We start from the raw sequence: 21,640 nt of genomic DNA on the forward strand, positions 1-21,640 counted from the left end.
TGTTTTGATTTTCTTTTATTTGATTTTTGATTTTTGATTGATTTTTGATTTTGATTTTTGATTTATGATTCTTAATTTTTAACTTTTAATCGGTAACTTTCTTTAACGCATCTTAATACTAATTTTCTACTTACTGTACTACTGCTTATGCTATTGCTTAAATTTTAGTTAATTGCTCAGGACTAATCTTATTATAATATAACTTAAAACTAATTACGAGTGTACCAGCGTGTTTTTATTTCACGCTGGGTTTGATTTTCAATCAAACCTCGTTTGGTCAAGTCCGGGTTAGGTGTTAGACGAGTTGCAACCAAAGTAGCATTTGAGTGAGCATGCCGGGTTTCTGCCTTTACTATCATCTTAGCCTGTGTTCGCCATTAGCAGCACTGGATCTGATGGACTTTCAGTGCATGGTTTTCGCTTTCAAAAAGAGCTGACAGCCACTAATTTCGCTTTCAATTGCAAAATTGCTTTAGTTATTAGGGCTCAAAAACAATTCCTTAGCAGGAAGGATGCTGCCCTTCTGTGGAAACATTTTTCCTAAGGGTTTGGCATCCGTAGTGCGTTCTAGTCATCGAGAGTTACTCGGCCCAGTGGACTGTTCTCTCGCACAACTGGTGTCGGGCCTTACTCCGGGAGCTCGAGGCAAAGAACTTTGGGTGGCTGCTATGACCACGGCCGCGACTCTTTACCCACAGTAGTGGCACCTACCGATTGCCAGTCGGTAGGGGGAAATTTTGTTATCTACCCGAGTTAAATTCGGATTGCCGGGACCATTGGCCCTCTGCGACTAGCTCCCGGAGCGGTCTCCCGTCCTCTAAGAGGGCGCGCGGTACCACAATCCCAAGAAATTTCCCCTCAAGTGACTCCCGGATTTTGGCTTTTCTGGGCTCGAGTTGAGCTCTTGAGGTGTGGTAGACTCCGCGATGAATGTTTGGGCGTTTACAGGCCGCACCTCACCACGTATTGTTATGGTCCGTGTTGTTATATTTTGTTTGGCCGTTGGCCTGCAGCCCTGAGGGCAAGCGTTGTGTGTTTTGCCTACTGTTTCTTTGCAGAGACAGCGTTTTCAGCCCCACCACGTGAAGGTACACACATCCGCACTTGTGATTGCAAGTCTTCGTTCAAATATACATTGCATTCACTTCGGGTCGACTAGCATTATTTGCTTGTCGAGGGCAATCGGTGACGCATTTTGTACTTCAGCATTTGTATATGCCCGTACACAAAAGAGAGAAGTTTCGACATCCTCGCCCAGAACAACGAGTTGTTTGATTGAGGAGTCTCCGTTCTCTGCTAAGGAAGACAATTGTCGTCCGCCGCTTTGACAAAAGATTTTTGCACAAAGTGACCTGGCCAGCCTCGCGGCTGGCCATATGGTGCACTATATGCATCATCCATGTTTTTGCTAAGCGGATTATAATCGAACTTCCTGAGAGCGTCGTGATTGCAACCGCCCCGATTAGAGGTAAAGACGGTAGTTAGTCGATTAGCAGTTAAGACGGTTTAGTCGGTCAGCGGTGCAGAGTTGAGAGTGCAGTTGAGAACAAAAAGGTCAGCCGAACGTACGCCGCCAAGGAGCCGAGAAGAAGCCGAGAGGAAAAGAGGACGAGTGCATTATTCTAGCATCTGCATGGGATGCTACTCGGAGAAGCCGGCAAGAGTTGCCCAGCGACGGCCAGCAACACCATTAGCAGGGTGTAGCCAGGCCTCCCATTTCTGCACCGATAGTCAAGGCTCATAATTTTTCTTTCTCTCTATCTCTCTCTCTCTTCAACAGTATGGCACAGCAGGTAGTCGTAAGAGTCAGATAGGTAGCAAGGCGTACACGCGCCGGCTACCTGCCTTAATTACGTTCGGCGTCATAAATTTGTTCAGGTAGAGTACCGTCAACGCGATCCCTCGCTGGGCGGCTTTTTCTTTTAGTTTAAGTAGGCTAAGTCGGTTCATCGTCATGGCGGTCACCTGCCGGGCGAAGCGTGCTATATGTCGGTTAGATTAGTAAGCGCGCTAAATTAGTTAATTTCTTCATTGCTCTTGTATTATAATAGGTGTTAATAACACCGTTGTGTTCGGTATTGTTAAGACGTGTTTACAACGCCGTTGTGTTCATTAGGTTAAGAGTTTGCATAATTATACGGTTTGTTCATGTGCGGTATTTGAAGTTTATGTGTAATTTTGATTTTGACTTTGATTAGAATTAGATTTGATTTGAATGCGATTGTGTGTGTAAATTCTTAATTATTTTCATTTCTTCACCTTTCCCCCCCTTTCCCTCCTCGATTGCTATGAGCGAGTGCGCCTCACTTGCCCACCTTTTAAATTGATAACGAACGAAGTTTCGTTGCAATTATAAAAGTCTTGATTTTTATTTGCCGCATTACTTTCTTTCGTTTCCCTTTAATTTAACGGATCCGTCACCTGATATTTTTTTAAACCGATATAATCTAGGGAATAGTGGAAAGAAACATTAGTCTCCTTACATCTAAGAGAAAGCAAGTGTCACGAGTCAGGTGACTTAAGGTGAGTTCAACTCTATTGGAAAGAAGACATTAGAAGGAATATATCAATCGTAAAGGCGAATACACGTATGCTCATACGTGATTAACGGAGCGGCGGTTAGTTCTGCATCGTGGGAGATTGTTCTTAAATATTATCATATTTTCAAGTATTTTTAACTATTGGATAGTATTGAATTTTAATGTATAATATAATTTATTTATAACTTTGTAAATATTAATTATTGTAATAAAGCGGATACTCTGAACTCAAGATGACTACCTTAGAAACATGAGTAAGAATTCATTTCATTGATTATAACTTAATTATTATTGTTATCAATAACAGATAATTAATAATTTATTCAAACACATAAAAGTATATGAATCGAAAGTATTAATATTGTACATATTGATAAAATTGTCATAATTTACTGATTTTAATTAATCTATTTTATATTTACATTACACGATATTGCAAAAAACGAAAATTAATTATCATTTAAAATTTATTACCTAAATTAAATAGTTCTATTTTGGAATTATATCTACGTGTGATAAACTATTTTTATATGTAAAAAATTCTTATTATTTTATTGTAAATTTTGCGCTATTCTATTAACTAACTTCATTAGTTAATAACTTTTAACTACGACTTTTGCGGTAAATTATGTTTAAAGTGTAAATTATGTTTAAATTATCTATATCACCTTCTGTATTTTTTACGAGATTCAAATTTTCTTTAGCGCTGTCTATTTTATTGTAAACAAGAGAAAATGTTTTCGCACACTTGAGTAAACAGCATAAACAGGGCTATCCTGCGAAAATAGGAGGGAAAATTTCTGTATAAATATAAATATAAATTTCTGTATATATTTTTTTTCTGGCTGAATTTTGTACAGGCTGGTATATTTTCTCCTAGCCTTGCAAAGTGAGCGCTCAAGATTGAATAAACTTGGAGTTGTTTCTCTCTATACTCTCACTGCTTTTCATTGTTTTAAAAGAATCAACTAATTAATTCGGCCTTGTTGTAAAAAAACCGTTATTTATAATTAGACTAGAAAATGTGTATATAGAATTATCTGGAAAACTAGCTGCTGGTGAGTAATTTATTTCTTTTTTAATATTATAAAAAAATAAAGAAAAAGATTTGACGACTATATTTTTGGATTATAGATCTCTTTAAAATTTGATTAAAACAAGTATTTTATCTACATGAACGATCTCAGTCTGTGTTATTGCTCGATTGCTAGAGTGGACACTGCGAAAAAGTTGTAGAGGAAACGATGACAAAAAATTAAATGCTTAATGTAAAAAAAATTACCAACAGGGACAATAGAAAAGATTCAACTACTTGATGTATGGATATCGCATCTGGAAAAGCTTCGTACGACATTTTTCAGACTAGTTAACTTTAATGGATTATGATTTAAATTTACATTCAAGAAAAATCATAAAAATGAAATTTATTGTTCATAATCAGCTTTCTTCACAGAGATATAAAAATATGTTTAAATATTCCTCGTACAAAAGCAGTAACATTGATGAAAAATTAGATAAATTTGAATATCATGTTTAGTTTAGTTTTGAAGATTCTTGCAATATAAAGTGCGGAATAGAACGATATAACAATATTGCTATTATACGATGTGATTGGTGTAAAAAATCATTTTTTAAGCATTTTTTTTAAATTTATCATTATTGTCAACACTTTGTGTTATAAAATACTATAATTTAACTATGAAAAAAAATAATAATATAAATCTTATAAAAAGTAATTTTTAATCATTTTCATTGAAAAAAATATCCATTAAATATCGAATAATATTTGATAATTAAATTTTAGGAGTGATCGTTCAATACTACTATTGCAAAGAAATATATTTTTAATTTTGGTATAAATTATATTCTGTTCCAATACTTCTCAAAGAAAAAATTAATGTTTGATCACCAAATATAGTCTACAACTTTAAAGGATAATTATCAGTACTTGGAGATATCTATTTAAAAATCAATAAAACACGTTAACTTCAGTATTTAATATAGCGAATAGTAATATTTTTCTTAATTTTGTTGAGTTTATACTTGAATTTTCATGAAAAGAAAATGAATCAAATTCTAATTTTTTTTAAATATAAAATAAGGATTGCAATCACCTAGGTCATAAATATGCCTAATATATTAGACATCTTTTAACAAATATTCTCCACTTGGTATTATTAAAAATATAGATGCTGAGATATAATAAGAAAACAATTTTAGAGGTAAGATTTAGGAATGATTTTCTCTACTTAAAAGTGAATATCAGCATAAAAAGAAAAATACGTGTCTCTTATTTTGTCGAGTACTACAAAACATATAAAAAAATTATTGAAATCGGTGATGTCGGGTTTAGGGTTTCCCTGTAAAAATAAAGATTTAAGCCCCAGTCACACCTCACAAAGAGGTATTCTGTATAATATGTAAAAATCAAATTCAATATGATATAAAACATCCTCTATACCCGACGCCCATCGAAACCTTCACGGCACAAACAATAGACTTGGATTACTTGTTTTTTAGTACTCACACTATATAAACTATTTAACAGCTATGTTCACTTACGCGTCTAAACTACTGAACATTAACCTTTACCAAGCTAACCAGTATAACTTACCATCTTATATCTCATTTGCAGTAGTCAGACAGCAATTAATCACAAACGTCCAAACTAACCCACAACTCAGAGTTGCTCTTATTGTACAAAAACCAACTAACCTACTAACTGCAACAGTACTTTACCTTTTTGACTAAATTGAGATTTGTGAATGAACCAATTTATTTTCAAATATTATGTGCAATATAAAGATAAACAAATGAAATACTTACTTTATAAAAACCTTGTAGAACATATAATGCTGATAATCACGATCATCCGTGCTTATCTGATTACCACTACTACCTGCTTAGAAGACCCGTCTTTTGAGCCGTATAACTCAACTTGGTATTGCCTTTGAAAAGGTCGCAGACATTGAATTCATCAAAGAAAAATAGAACATTATCACTGCAATTGACGTGGAACCTCACCATCGAAGACAACTTCGCGGACATAATTAATGAAATATCGATAAAATTTGATCGAAAATATCCAATTTTCGACAAATTTCTACGAAAAATCTCATTCTCAGAAAACAGTCAATAATTATTATTGTACAAACAATCGGTGATAATGTTAATGAAAATTTCAATTTAGCGCTTTTAAGCGATATTTTATCCAAAGTAAATAGTATACTATCCAAAATTTAAAATCTTTTACAAGAGCTGCGTAGATTTTTGTAAATTAAATAATTTTTATTTTAAACTCACCATTTACGGAACGCACTCGGCTGTATTAAAGCCATTTCAAATTTAAATTTACCTATACCAATTGTAAATATTAACATTGCAATAATTAAAGTAATTGCAAAAATCAACATAATTTATTTTAAAAAAAATTATTATTTTAAGTAATTTTTCACTTCGTAGCCAATTAATTTTCATCACGTTGTAAAATATACGCATTTTCCATTTTTCAAATAGGTCTTTCTACAAAAGATTATTATACTGCGTACATCAAATCCCAGAAAGATATATTGCTTCTACTAAAGGAAAAAATACACATACCCTGTTAGCCAAAAATTTGTAGATTTACTCTGCTTCCATTTTTCCAAGTTTTCAACTTCAACTTATTATCTAACAGCACATAATTACGTGATTAAGGACACCGGGGGTTTTTCTATCGGACACTGGTACAGAATTTAGAAACATGATGGTAGACGAGTACCTGTCCAGATAGGAAATCCAGTATAATATGATACCGTTGTAATTCCAGAGGGCCAATCCTACGAAGACAATGATCATCTCTTACATAGAGAGAAATCATCGCAGTTAAGATGGAAAATCGGAGCAGATCACGTTCACTCTGAATACGGTACTACATACGAGAAATAAGGTGATCCCTGTAATGTTGAATTATGGTCGTCAGCCACTGCCTCCCGGTTCGTATTGCAGGGACAAGATCAGCTGGCTCAATAATGAATTTGAAGTCAAAAAAAGCTTATAGGTAGAGTATTTAAGTTTTATACTTGCTATGCTTGACGATGTAGCGGAGCAAATAAAAATTAAGTAGGAAAAGCAGGCGAAGATATTCGATGATAAACGCCGAATCACTCCTTTCAAGATAGACGACTGAGTTTAACGCGTAAATAGAATCCTGTCTTCCTTTACGTTAGCCCCTCTGTACGTTGGACTCTACGTGATCACAGAAAGATATGATCCCACTACGTATCACATGAAAAATCATCTGGAAGAGATCGAAGCCTTTATCAACGCTATAAACCTTAAGCTTTTCTACAAGGCTACCCTGAAAAGAGAAGGAGAAACCCTAGAGTTAGAAGGCCAGGGAAGCTGGAAGAAGAGGAGGCGACGAGCAATCCGCCACCAGACGACGTAGTATTGTCCGATGAAGTAGAGAGTTTCAAAACGTCCTACGAAATGTGAATCCGCAGAAAGACTTTCGCGTTGCGTGCTTGAACTTGAAAAATAATGATGGAACTTCGGTACGACGGTATAGGAATCGCTCGAGAAATGATCCTGCTATAGCACAAAAAATTCCGATCGTAAAGTGATGGGCCAAACTGTAAAGGTCATCCTCGTCGTTAACTTAATCTCGGTTCGAAAGGATTTTCGAAACTCCTCCGAGTTTTCGGCGGTTAGGCAACCAAAAAGAGAACAAAGAAAACCACGTAAAGCTTCTACTAGCATGTGGCATACTTGAGCACATTTCTCTTTTGCAGGCCGAAAACTCCAATAGATGTGGCCGAAGAGGCTATCAAGAAGCTCCTGATCTTAAAACTGAACTAACGGGCCAATGACATGATAACCGCACTTGCCCATGCCATGAGCAAACGCCTCACGTAGAAAGAAAAGGAGCCTCAGCTTCTTATACATTTTTTCGTCATCCTGCGTTCATGATTGAGAAGGTGAATAAAGCAGAGGTCAGCAGCGCCTGGTCCTCGACCTGGGAAAAACTAGAGGGAGCTCATTTATAGAGCTGTTCCTCTCTTTTAGATTAATAATTAATAATTAATTACCGTCTAATCTACACTGGAAGAAAAGAAGGTAGTAGTGGAAAAGGGTGAAAAAATCATGGACTTTCGTCCAACATATGTAGCGCTCCACCAATTTCAGAGGGCTCAGCGAATTCCTCCATTATTGAGGAGCGGATTCGTTAGTCATCTTTTAAAGCGAGCAAATATGTATCCGATGAGAGAACGCCAAGGTCGCCATGACATCTCAGCGAAAACGTAGGAATTCCGCTCCTACCTAGAATAGGTGTTTTCATCCTATACCGCTTATTTTCAGCCACGATTGGATTGGCCTTGAAACCGGTTTACGCGTGAATGCTATATCCAACAGTAGATTCATCATCACTTTTCAGCCGGAAGGTAATACCACCCTCAGCGCAACATCGATCATACATTCCCTACGCATTTATGAGAGGGCACCTTCCGCGTTATGCAGTTCATCGAGCCATCACCAGATGTTTTGTGCCTTCACTAAAGCGAACACTAATAAGGCAACTTGTGTACTTTCTCCTGTACCAGCTCGGAAAAAAGAGAATGCCACAGAATGCGAGTTGAATGAATCACTGCTCATATCCGTCGTCTTTCCCCTCGACAACTAGGTACGTATGCACCTGAGACCGTCTGTGTAGATCCTTCTCAAATTAGGAGGACGCTGTAATAAATAAATATTAGTTAAGGCGCTCACGTATGGTAAGGAACGATTGCAAGAGAAATTACGAGTGCAAACGTGAGAAAAAGGCCAAAAATTTTTTATTGGAGCGTTTTGTAAAATGTACTTGAAGAGCTAGAAAACGTTGTTTTATATTTTTTTCTTGGTTTTTCCATGAAACAGCAAGTATTTGAACATAGGCAAAATATTTTGGAAAATTTTTATTTATGTTTATATGATAGGATGGAGAAAAAAATTATAAAACCTTTCTTATGAGCTGTTGTTGACCTCTGTATATTGTTTTCCAACTATTATATGAAACTTTGAAATTTTAGTGATTTAGTGTTTGGATGAGTAAAGACTTTTGAGTAGGAGTGGACATTCCTATACCATAAAATGGAAGGGTTTTTAGTGAATAAGCCGTATTGAGGATTTAGGCATGAAAAATCTTTACGCAACGCTGGTCTGTGTTTTAATTTACAAAAGTGCTATACGACAATAGAGCATTCACATGTCTTTCTTTCAAACATACATTCTAACTTATTTCTGTATTTATGATGTTCTAATTATAAATTAAATTCTAATTGTAACTTGAATCATTCTTTAAAAAAACAGGAAATATATCACCATACCTTTAAATTTTGAACAGTTTTCCCAACTTTCACAACAGTTCCAGAAGATTCGTGTCCCATGATCATAGGTTTTTTGACAATGAAATCACCAATTCTTCCATGAATTAAATAGTGTATATCTGAACCACAAATTCCCACAGAAGCAATTTTTAATAGTACCTCTGAAATAATTAGTCATACATTTATTCGAAATCGGAGATAATATTTTTTCCATCATTATTTGAGTCTAAAAACTAATACCAAGAAATAAATATAAGGAATCATTAAAAATTTAAAGGTATTGCAACGGTTATCGATTATAGCTATCGATACGTTCGCGATTCAGCAACGCTAGAGGTGCGAGAGCGAACGATTAGAAGAGAGAGGGGGCGTACGCGAGGGTTTTAAATAGAACAGACACGCGAACAGTATCATCTGAACCATCTGAGAGTAAAAGAAAGGACCAGAAACGAAAGCCAGTAGCTGCAATTGCACAGGAGTACTGACGGTGTCAGAATCACCAGTGATGAGGTTATAGAGATGTCCAAACGTTTAATAGTGTATCGCGGTGAGGATCTTCGTGCATGTGTTCGTTGACTTTTCCTGTGATCGCGCCGAGCGTTTAGCCCGTGTATTACATCTCTCATCTCTCTTTTTCTCTATCCCCGAATAATTTTGTAAGGTGACACGCAAGCGTAAGTCTCTCGGCCCAGATTGAGACTGTATCGCTTAATACCATTAAAAGGATATTTGTTTTAATTCCTCACTTTACAGTCATTCGTCCCTTTTTCTTCTATATACTCGTTTCCCATAAACATTCAAATAGATTTAGTCTAGGGGATTGTAGGAGGAGTTGAAATCCTCCTCGCACAATACTGGAGACCAATATCATTGATCAGGTGACTTAAGGTAAGTTAATCTTAAGAAGCAACAAGAAGTTGGAGCGAAGTGTCAATGGTAAAGGTGAAGACACGTATATACATATGTGCATAACAGGGCAGCGGTTAGCTCTGCATCGCAGGATTTTGTGCAGTTATTTTCCCTAATTTCATCGTATTCCTCCCCCTGTTACAGTACAACAAATATTGACACAAGTTTTGTTTATTTAAAATATTGTAACAGGCTGCCGCAAATTCCGGGTAATTGTAGTCCTCAATACGGCCAGACGGTGAACTGTTAGCTGTATTCTTCTAGCACACTTACTCACCTGGCTCCAGTGTACGCATGCGCTGTGTCCACTCAGTGATCCAACTTGGGTGCGCGATCTCTCCGCAAAGTGGCGTTGGTGCGCTAGCTTACTAGCGCTCCGCCCTGCGGTAAACACCTCGGTCGACGAGCAGCTCCTACTATGCTTCCGTGATCCGTGCTGGATTACCGGTGCGTTCGAATCGAATGTAAACAATAACACCGATGCCGGACAAAGGGAAGACGAAATAATAAGATCGTTACTTATTAATCTCTAACCACTTTATTTAATCAAAACTAAACCTGTATAAGGGACGATTTGCCGAGAGTCTTACGCACGCTATTCCGATACAATAATTCGAATGGGGAGAGAGAGGGTAGATCTCGCGGACGTCGCGGACTATTCGCACGCACGCTAACTGTAAATTCACCGCTCACGCTGCACGGGATCGCACGCTAAACGCAATTAGAAAAGTGCTGTGCACCTACCGCTGAATCGACGAGGATACGGTGGCCAACCGTATCCGACTATTTTTAAAGATGACGAACTGCCTCTGCGACTGCTTCTCCGTTGGGGCTGTCGCGTTACTGTTGAAGCTGCCGAGGTTGAGACTGCTGCTGCCGGTGCAACACACGTTGGGCAGTGTGCGCATCCGTCACCCCACTCTGAACGTCGTCACCACTGTTGGTGCACACGTTCCGCATTGTGTACACTCGCCTCGCCACTCACTAATTATCTACGCAAGCTCCCTGGATCACACTCGGAAGGAAAAGACACGTCGTTGCTTTCAACACGATAAGCTGCGATGTAGGCGGACCGAAGGACACGGTCATACTGGCTCGCTAGCTCTCCCCTCCCGGTCATTGCCCCTAACGCGCCCTCTCTCTCTCTAACCCAAACCGATCACGGCTATTACGCTTAACCACGCTTAGCAGTTCACGCGAGTCCTAACGATTTTCGGCAATCGTTGCAATATAAATAAAACTTAAAAATATTAATAATAGATACGAAATAGGTAATGGAAATGTGACGGCTAGCCGTAACTTAGTTTTTTTTAATTTAATTAGTAAATATGACGAATGGAGTGGGAACCTTCCTGATTTCCCACGATGAAAACGCATTCGAAATATAAACTTTGATAGTGGCCCGAGCCTGCGTACTCAAGCTTACAATCAACGCTCTATCCTGCTTTGTCCCACACGCATGTGTTGACAGGGGCCTACGATCATCGCGTATACATCGTGAAGTGTTATCACGCTGATAATGGAAGGGGACCATAAAAATGCAATCTATCTTTTTTTTTTCTTCCCACCGATTTTTAAGAAAATATCCGTAATATTAAATAGATTTTCATCAATTTTGTAAGCCATTATAATGCGCATCTTTTTGTCACCGAATAACCAATAAATAGAACAATAATGTATTTTATAATAAATCGTAAAAGGTTTGAATTTTTCTGAATGTTTATAATAGTCACTATATATCGTCATAATTAATTAAGTTTAGTACAATTATGTATAAGTAATTATAAGCTATAGCGTTACTCTTGCTCTTAAAAGTGGCACTCCGAGAGCCATCTCTGGAGAAAAGGGCCCAAGTTAAAAAGGGACCGCCCTTTCTCTCTCTGAAAATTCACGCCCACAGACCAATAAAGAAATTCTGGATATGATTAGAAAATTTCCCACCAATACAAAATTTGGCCGTTATCGCTTCATGGGCCTGAGGAAAGGGATTTCCACCCAACCACCCACGGCTTATAAAAAGCTCTGTACAAGGCTGGAGAGGAAGTTAGAGTAAGTGCGGAGTGAGCACCAGGAAGTCCCTAATAAGAAGTATTTACCAGTGAGTGAGTCCCGGAGGAAGCATCAAAGAAGAAAAATCACCCAAGTATATTCAGAGCATATAGAGAGAGAAAGAGGCCAAAGAGCAGAGAGAGAACGCAACTTTAATAATAAGTGATTTGATAAAATAAAAGCATGTAAAATCTTAAATCTGGCTATCCTTTTCTTTCTTTAAGTAATCCGCCTTTCTTTTGGAAATTCATTAAGCGTGAGTCTGGTGTGTTCGTAATAACATTTGGTTATTACATTCCGCGTTAGCATACAGTTTTCTCAACGCAACAATATTGCTCGTCCTAGCTTATGTGTTACACGATAGCCAAATCAGAGCAACCCTGAGTTTACGCTTACTCCAAGCGTACCTGAGAGTGACCCCGACGTCACATAAAAATTTTGGAGGCCCCGGAGGGATTAAATTGTTGCAAAGAAAACTGTTAGGGTTTTCCTTTTTTAAATTATATCAGTGATCGGTTAGAGTAAAAGAAAATTAAGAATAGATACTACTTAAAGTATTTTATTGAATTTGAAATCTGTGAAGAATAAAATAAAGTAATAAAATTTTTTTGAATAAGAATACAAATTTATTAGTCAGAAAATCACTGATTTAATTGAAAAAATAGAAAATAAGTTTTGTGTTAAACAACGAGCTAGCTTAAATTGAAAGTGAAAATTAATGGGAATTTATTTTGCAATAAAGAATAGTGAAATAATTTAGAAAATTATTGAAATTTGAATGAGTAAATTAATAGAAGAGTTAGAGAAAAATAAAGAAAATTAAGTTGTTTAAGAAAAGAGTTTGAAAAGTATTTGAAATTTGAAAAAAAAGTTTTCAGAGAAGAATCATTTTTTATGAAAATAAAATTATAAATCAGAATAGAAAATTTGTCCAAAGAAAAGTCTTCTTTTGTGCCTTGAAGAGAGAAATAAGAATAAATGCTTATTACAGAAAAAAGAGGGTTTTGAATTTATGTTTTGTTCTAAAAATTGTATTTAGAAATAAAAAGGTTAATTTAGAAAGATCGAAAATAATATACAGAACAAATTTTGAGATAATATTACGAATCTTGTCTGAGTCGGAAAGAAATACATTAGCAATAACAATTAATTAGAGAAATTAGAAATCCTGCGGAAGATAATTTAAAAATAAATAAATAAATAAAACTCGGAGTAAAAATAAAAGAGTTTTAGAATATTGTGTTTAAAAGAAATTTAGGAAATCTTGCTGAGAAAAATAATATAAAAGTAGAAATTTTGAAATAAATAATTTTGCAAATTAGAAAAATTTAAATAAGAAAATTGCCTGTTATAAGTAAAATAAATAATTTTAAAATAAATAGTATCAAAGAATGAAGGGTTTAATTAAGAAAGTTTAAGTAAAAATAAAGATAAATATCTTTTTGTAAGAATCAAAATTTATATCTAAGGAATGAATTGCCGTAATATATCTGTAAAAATAAGATTTTGATAAAACGTTCACATACAGTTTTCATAATTCTACAAACGAATAAGTTTAAATAAAATTTTGTTGTTAGATAGATAAGATTTTTGGTCTTTCTTTTAGTTGTAATGCCACCGTTCGTAAGTTTTAATACTTTTTCGAACGACATAGTCGACACGGTAGATGAATTAATCGAAGACATTACACATTTAAAGGACAGTCAAATATCCGTAATTAATAGGGTTAATAATCATAGCTCCGATATCACAAGAATAAACAATAACGGTCGTAGTCTTAGCGCACGTGTCGCGAAACTTGAATTAGAGAATAAGCATAGAATTGAACAAATAGCTAGTTTGGGAAATATTTGTGTAGATTTAATCAAAACAAATACTGCCCTAAAGAAACAAGTTAAAAATCTTAGGAAGCAAGTAAAAATTAATAACAAACTAATTAATAGGAATATGATTTCAAAAAGGGCTTTAGCAAATAAAGTAGATAAATTAGCAAAGTCATTTGAAAATTTACAATTATAAGTAAAATAATTCGCGATAATCCTTAGTTTATACACAGAATTAGATAAGGTTTTATTACAATAAATTAGATTGAGATTTCTAGTAAAAGTATATGAAGTTCAGACTTTTTTTTAGAATTATTCTAATTATTGAAATATGGTATTAATATAAGTTTGGTGTCTTTGTTTCGATATTGTTCTAGTGGAATTAGGATATAGAACAACTAGAAAACGGCTAACTAAAACACAACGAAGAGCTCTCGGGAGAGAGATTCGAAAGCACGAGTTAGGATTGCCAAAGGACAAGTATGAAAATGGATTAAAAGAGATATATAAGCAGAATAAAATAGAGTTAGCTCGTCCGATAGAGATTTGGTCAACACCAAAAAACGAGGTACAGGGTCCACCCAAACAATCTGCACCTTCATCAAGTAACTTGCCTACAACATTAGAAGAAAAGGTCACCCAATTTCGAAGATGTTTATGTCGACATTTTGTTATCCCGGAAAAGTGTGTTCGTTGTCAACAAACATTTAGGAGGGAATACAAAATACCGTTTTGCGAAAATCAAAGATTAAAAAAAAAGCATAATATTAAAGACGCTATTATTAAAATTGCAAAAAGTGACGAGAAACTTAAAATACTGAAGGATGGTACACAAGTAAACCCGGAGGTTTAAGAAGTTTTACAAAGATCCTTGCGCGCGATTAAAAAAATTAAGATACAAAAGAAATCTTCAGAGCCTCCTTCTATCCCCAAAGCTCTTTTGAGTCCGCCTTTACCACTGATAACAAAAAAGAATGTAAATTGTAAGGCTTCTCCCAATTTATCCTCTGCTAGTGAGCCGATATCTAGAATAGACAAATTTTTCGCATTAATAAAAGATTATAAGAATTCCTTAATTAAGTTGTAATTACTTAACTATTTGTCAACATAAAATTATGTAAAAATATATAAATACTTGTAATATTTAGCAAAATAAAACACCAAATAAATTTACACCTTCTAGTACAAATTTCATTTTTTTTTTCCTCTTCTCCCTTTGTCTGACATATATAAATGCACATAAGTATATTTATTAATGAGCGAAAACAAAGATAAGCGACTTACACGCAGCCAGTCGAAAACCTCGAGTGTCAGCTGGACAATTAGTAAAGTTGGCGGAAATCTAAAGCGGTCAACAGAGTCACTACCTGACTTAAATGATATTCAAGACAGTCCTGCTTTAGATCCAGATTTTAATCGAAACAGAACTTTACACCAAGTCGAAACTGCGTCCACTTCACATATCTTAAGCGACCCTATTATTGATTTACCGATCCCTTTTATTAATTATAACAAAATGCCGCCGAAAATAAATAATAATAGCGAAGCAGAAATATACGCCGAAACCAAAGCATTACCAGGACATGTAGTATCGTTAAATGATGCATTAAGTGTAGTGCCAACATTTGATGGAAGACCAAACCAATGGACCCAATTTGTAGAAGGATGCAAAGAGGCATTAAGCATAATACCGCCAAACATAGAAGAAAATTTAACCAAACGCTTGAGATCGAAACTAGAAGGAGAAGCACGTGCTACAGTAGTAGGACAAACATTTTCTAGTGTAGACGAATTATTAAATCATTTAGCTGACATATTCGGTCCTATCCAAACACTAAATCAATTATTAGGCAATGAGTTCCAAAGGAATGAAGAAAAGGTATTAACTTTTGGAAATAGGTTACGACTGTAAGTAGTAAAATTATTGAAGCCAAAAAGAAAGAAGAGAATCTAGAATCTTTAACGCCTACACAAAAACAGATAATTGAACAAAACATATTTGAATGCTTTAGAAGAGGACTAAAGCCTGAAATTCGGCTAAATTTACCTAGCGAACCCACCATCCTAAATGCGCTAAAGAATGCCATAAAAGTCGAAAAAGACCTAGAATTACAATCAACATTGCGAGCACGAGCCTCTAATAATTCTCGTTCTTTCAGATCAATAACTCTCTGTCAAAACTGCAATAAAGAAGGCCACAAAGCCCTGAATTGCAATAGTATAATTAGAGAAAGTAATAATAAACGATGTAATTTCTGCAAAAGGGTCGGTCACGAAGAAAATTCATGCTTCTCCAAGTTAAGGAATAATATTAGAACGTGTCAAATTTGCAATAGGAAAGGTCACGTTGCTAGTGATTGTCGGACACATCTCAAATGTCAAATATGCAATAGAAACGGCCATATAGCTGCAGACTGCCGAACCCGAACACAAATAAGAATGATAAATCAAGTTATTTGTCAAATTTGTGATAAACCTGGCCACTCAGCGAAAGAGTGTCGCAAAAACTTAAGCATCAACCGTGACACAAAAGTTATTTGCCAAGTTTGTCGCAAGTCAGGCCATTCAGCAAAAGAATGTTATAATAGTAATAGTGTTACTCCAAACACTAATTGTTTTTATTGCAAGCAACCAGGCCATTATATCGCTAATTGTCCAAAAAGACAACCATATCGCCATCAGTTTCAGGGAAACGGGCAGCAGTCCTCTCATCAGAGCGCGATGCAGAGGACCAATTCGAATCAAGCGCATCAATTACAAGAGACGGAAGTATCGCTCAGTCTTATACCGTAACAAATGAACCAAAAATTTCAGCTAAAGTCCCAATAATTAATGCAAACTTCTTAGGTGATATCAAATTTCAAATTATGATTGATACAGGCTCAGAAGCTAACATAATGAAAATAGGAATGATTCAAAGTTACACAGAACATATAAATAATACTAGATGCAAACAGTTAAAGGGAATAGGGTCAGAGGTGTTTATCACATTAGGAACAATTACACTATCAATATTTGGTTTACCGACGGAATTTCAATTAGTACCAGATGATTTTCCAATACCTTGTGAAGTAGTTTTAGGGGCTACATATTTTTCAGAAAGCAATTCTGTAATAAATTTCGCAACACGACAATTTATTGTAGGAGATCATGTTATACGATTTCAAGAAAATAATGTTCAATGTAGCAATTTTTGTTATTTACATAGTACAGAAGGAATAGAAGAAGTTAATATAAATGCAATACAAAAGATTTCTCCAAAAGTCAAAGTTTTAAATCCAGCAACTAGTACCAAAGAATATTTCCTAATAGACACCGGGTCCGAAGTTAATCTAATAAAGAAACGTCTTCTGTCACCTGGAAACGAAATTGATACCATGCAAAAAACACAAGTCCGAGGAATAGGAAAAGAAATAATATCAACTCTTGGTATAACCGAAATAAGGATATTTGACACTTACACTATCTTTCATGTAGTCGATGATGCTTTTGGAATGACTTACGAAGGAATATTAAGCGCTTTATTTCTCGAAGAAGCTAAAGCCATCATAGACTTTGGATTTAATAATTTTAGAGGAGAAAACTTTGTTGTACCTCTATTATTAGAACGAGACCTCGGAAAAATCATGCCAAGACCACAAGTCAATAAAGTGCAGCTTAGTCCTGATGAGTTTGACAGAATATTAAACGAATTGATACCCTTAGATTTTGGAGTACCGTTTAATTCGGCCGTCAGACACGTTTATAGTATTGCACAAGACAGCGTTAACGAAGAATTAGATATAGAAGATATAGATAATGATTTAGGGATAGCCGATGTAATCTTAGATGAAACCAACGAAGATAGTAATAAAAGCATAGAAGATTATTTAGATTTAGGTCACCTGAACAATACTGAAAAAAGTTACATTGTTAATCTCATTAAGGAAGTACGAGATGTGTTCTATCTTCCTAGCGACAAGTTACCGGGAACCGATCTTGTCTTGCATGAGATGAGAACAATCGATGATGTACCAGTAAATAGTAAACAGTATCAATTTTCTCACGTGATGAAGGATAAGATTAACTATCATGTCGAAAAATTACTAAAAGCTGGTATAATACAAGAATCTACTTCACCATACAACATCCCCATATGGATTGTACCTAAAGCAACAGACAGTAATGGAAGAATGGTGTTGGACATGAGAGGATTGAACGAAAAAACAATCGCTGATTCGTATCCAATACCTAACATTACACAAATTTTTGACCAAGTAGGAGGTGCTAGATTCTATTCCGTACTTGATCTCGCCATGGGATTTTATCAAATCAAGATGCACCCAAAAGATGCGCATAAAACGGCTTTCAGTACTCCTTTCACTCACTATGAGTTGGTGCGTATGCCATTCGGATTGAAGAATGCACCCGCGACTTTTCAACGTTTAATGGATACGTTGCTCCGCGGACTTCAAGGGTTAGATCTGTTCGTGTATTTAGACGATATAGTTATATATGCAAATACACTTGAAGAACATGATCGCAAATTCCTAATGTTAGTGGAAAGATTACGAAAAGCAGGATTGAAATTGCAGATTGGAAAATGCAAATTTTTAATGCGACGAGTTAATTACTTAGGTCATATAATAAGTGAAAATGGTCTAGAACCAGATCCGAAAAAAATTGAAGCAGTTAAGGAATTCCCAAGACCAAAGTAGTTAAAGCTGTACGTCAATTTTTAGGGTTATGTGGCTATTATCGTAGATTCATTAAAGATTTTGCGAAAATTGCTAAACCTTTGACCAGACTTTTGCAAAAAGATACGGTGTTTGAATGGACAGATAAAATCGAAAGTTCATTTTGTGAACTTAAAGAGTTGCTGTGTAGCGCTCCATTATTACAATTCCCAAATCTTGATAAAGATTACATAATCCGTACGGATGCCTCTGGAATTGCAATAGCAGGAATACTTTCACAAGGCACTATTGGATCAGACCAACCTATTGCATACACCTCTCGAGTACTACGTGGTCCGGAGTTGAATTACGAGGTTTACGAAAAAGAAGCGCTCGCAATTATTCACAGCATCAAAGCATTCAAATCATATGTCTTCGGAAGGAAAATCACCATTATTAATGATCACCAACCTTTAGTTTGGTTTAAGTCAGCCGACCTCAATACCAGGGTTTTGAAATGGCGTTTCCAAATTTCTGAATATGACTATGAGATAATTTATCGCCCAGGTAAAGCCAATGCGACAGCCGATGCATTATCACGGAATCCGATAGAACCAATTAATGTAAAACATATACGTCAGAATGATAGAGAAATTAAAAATCTAGTTTACTCTTATATTAGCAAACAGACAGGTGAAGAGTTTCAATTCTTAATTGATTCTACTTCCACTACCAATATCATTAAATCCTGTTGTGTACCGGACGATATACCTATCCAAATGTCCAATATCTTACCCATGCAGAGTATTTTTGCTGAAGATGATTACCAAGAATGTGGATTTGTCAAGTTAATAATAGCCGGAAATGAAATAATATTTTATGTTGTTGCAAATTGTCAAATGCCATATCACGGAATCATAGGTAAAAATTTCTTATACAACACCAGTACGAAGATAAACTATAATAACAATAGCATAAACGAAAGTAACGCAATAAAACCTGTTGTTAGTGATAGTAACATGCAAAAATATAGAAAAATTTATAATTTATATACGCCACTCGTTAACGAAGAACCTCCTTTATTGAATATATATAATCCAAAATACGGATGGACACAGTATATGATTAATAGTTTATCTGAACAGAGTCTAATAAAGGAAAAGTATGCTTTAGGAATTCGTGATGAGACCGATCAAATTGACCTAATAGATATTAATGGTTTAACCCATAGAACTTTAGGATCAATAACACTGAAATTATTTGAGATGCCAATGAAATTCCATATTGTACAAAATGACTTTCCTGTAAATTGCGAAGGCATAATAGGATCTGATTTCCTTTTTTTTAGTAAAGCAAGTGTTAATTTTGACACAAAGACAATAAAAATAGGAGACACTTACATTCCTTTTAGAAGACGGAAAATACCAACACAAGAAAATAATAGTTACATATCTGTAATCACCGAAGCAGACAAAACTCATCAAATTCCTGAAATAAATGTAGTTACTAGAAGGCAAAGACAACAAATGGAACAGTCATCTGCCCCTTTGGTAGTTCAACAGGAAACTGAAGAAATCAAACCAATAAAACGTCCACGCGGACGACCCCGGAAAATTCCTATTAATAATGATAATAAAAATATTATCCCACACCCAAGAACACCTCCTGTAGAGAAGTTGCCTATACCTGAATCTGTCGAAGTTGTTTCAAAACGTTACCCCGAAAGAACTCGAAATGAGATACCTGATTACGTGGAAAGTGATCTAGACGATAGTGAACTTGAAGGTGAGGCACGAGTTATACCCAAAATACCTGTGCAACCCAATCAGAATCTACCTCACAATATACAAGATCCCAATTCCGAAGAGGACTCAATGAATAATAGTTCAGATGAGTCCGTAAATAACGACAACGACACCGCTAATATAGTTAAGGTTAAAGAAGCCATACATGTACGGAACGACAATGTTGCTTATTTTATAAGCAGCAATGGACAACCTTGTGATGAAGGCGCTCGAAAATTGATAGAAAATAAGAAAATTAATACTAAGGTAATCTTACAAGTGGGTGAAGTCTCAAAAGAAAAGAAAAAGCAGAATTGTCATCAATTTGGACTGTGCATACGAGGAGACCGCCCAGAATCGTTAACTTATATTAAGGATTATATACACATTACTTTAAAAATATTAAGAGATTTACTAATTAATACTAATCAAACTGAAGTCTGTATTGCTCAGAGTAAACATGTAGAAAATTTAAGTTGGTTAGAAATAGAGTATTTATTAGATAGTGTCTTTAGAAATAGTGGAATAAAATTAATAATTTGTACAGATAAGTTAAAGTATGTACCCTTAGAACAAAGCGACGGAATCTTTTATGAATTCCATAAATCCCCAATTGGAGGACATCGTGGCGTTTCAAAAACCTTTCTCCGGATCAGACAAGAATATTATTGGGAAAATCTAAAAGACGATATACAAAGGCGAATCCAACAGTATCTAGAATGTCAATTGAAGAAATTAACTCGTTTACAGACCAAACAACCTATGATAATAACTGATACATGTGCTACAGTGTTTGATAAAATTGCTATGGATATTGTAGGCCCTCTAAAAAGAACAATAAAAGGAAATGAATATATTTTATCCTTACAGGATCAATTAAGTAAATTTTGTCTAGCTGTCCCATTAGCAGACACCTTATCATCAACAATAGCGGACGCATTTCTTAAGAAATTCATTTGTGTTTTTGGATGTCCGAAAGCTGTGCTTACTGATCAAGGCAGAAATTTTTTGAGTTCACTAATGACGCGTATTTCCAAGCGATTCAAGATAAAGAAATTAAAAACCACAGCATTCATGCCTCAGTCGAACGGTTCCCTAGAAAGGTCTCATCACGTATTAATTGAGTACTTAAAGCAATACACCGATCTTGACAACGATTAGGATGATTGGCTCGACCTAGCTATCCTAAACTACAATACCTGTGTACAAGAAAGTACCAAACATACGCCGTATGAAGTTGTATTTGGCCGCTTAGCTCGAATGCCCTCAAATAATCCCTTTCGTGAAAGCGATACGTTACCTACATATAAAGGATATATAATAGATTTAGTTGCGCGTTTATGTAGTATACGAAAATTAGCTTACGAAAATTTAGTTAGCTCTAAAGAAAAATCAAAAAAATATTACGATAGACATATAAATCCAGAAAAAGACTTTAGTTTAGGTGATTACGTTTTCTTAAAATCAGGACCTAAACCAGGGAATTTCGGGGATCATTACTCAGGGCCTTATAAAATAGTTGGTATTCTTCCAAAA

The 21,640-nt window shown here is 35.4% G+C and overlaps 1 protein-coding gene across 4 annotated transcripts in view; it reads right to left on the bottom strand.

The window, feature by feature from the left end:
- Window positions 1–21,640, bottom strand: part of LOC131667620 (sorbitol dehydrogenase-like) — a 918,386-nt gene that overhangs the window by 694,458 nt on the left and 202,288 nt on the right. For all 4 annotated transcript variants that reach the window (XM_058941163.1, XM_058941187.1, XM_058941169.1 and 1 more), the window contains one exon: window positions 8,885–9,045. In XM_058941163.1, coding sequence (XP_058797146.1) covers window positions 8,885–9,045 — 161 coding nt within the window. The remainder of the gene's footprint in view (window positions 1–8,884; window positions 9,046–21,640) is intronic.

The sequence above is a fragment of the Phymastichus coffea genome, unplaced genomic scaffold (assembly GCF_024137745.1).
Source record: "Phymastichus coffea isolate CEN01 unplaced genomic scaffold, Cenicafe_Pcof_1.1 PCOF00005, whole genome shotgun sequence".
In the NCBI taxonomy this organism is placed as follows: domain Eukaryota; kingdom Metazoa; phylum Arthropoda; class Insecta; order Hymenoptera; family Eulophidae; genus Phymastichus; species Phymastichus coffea.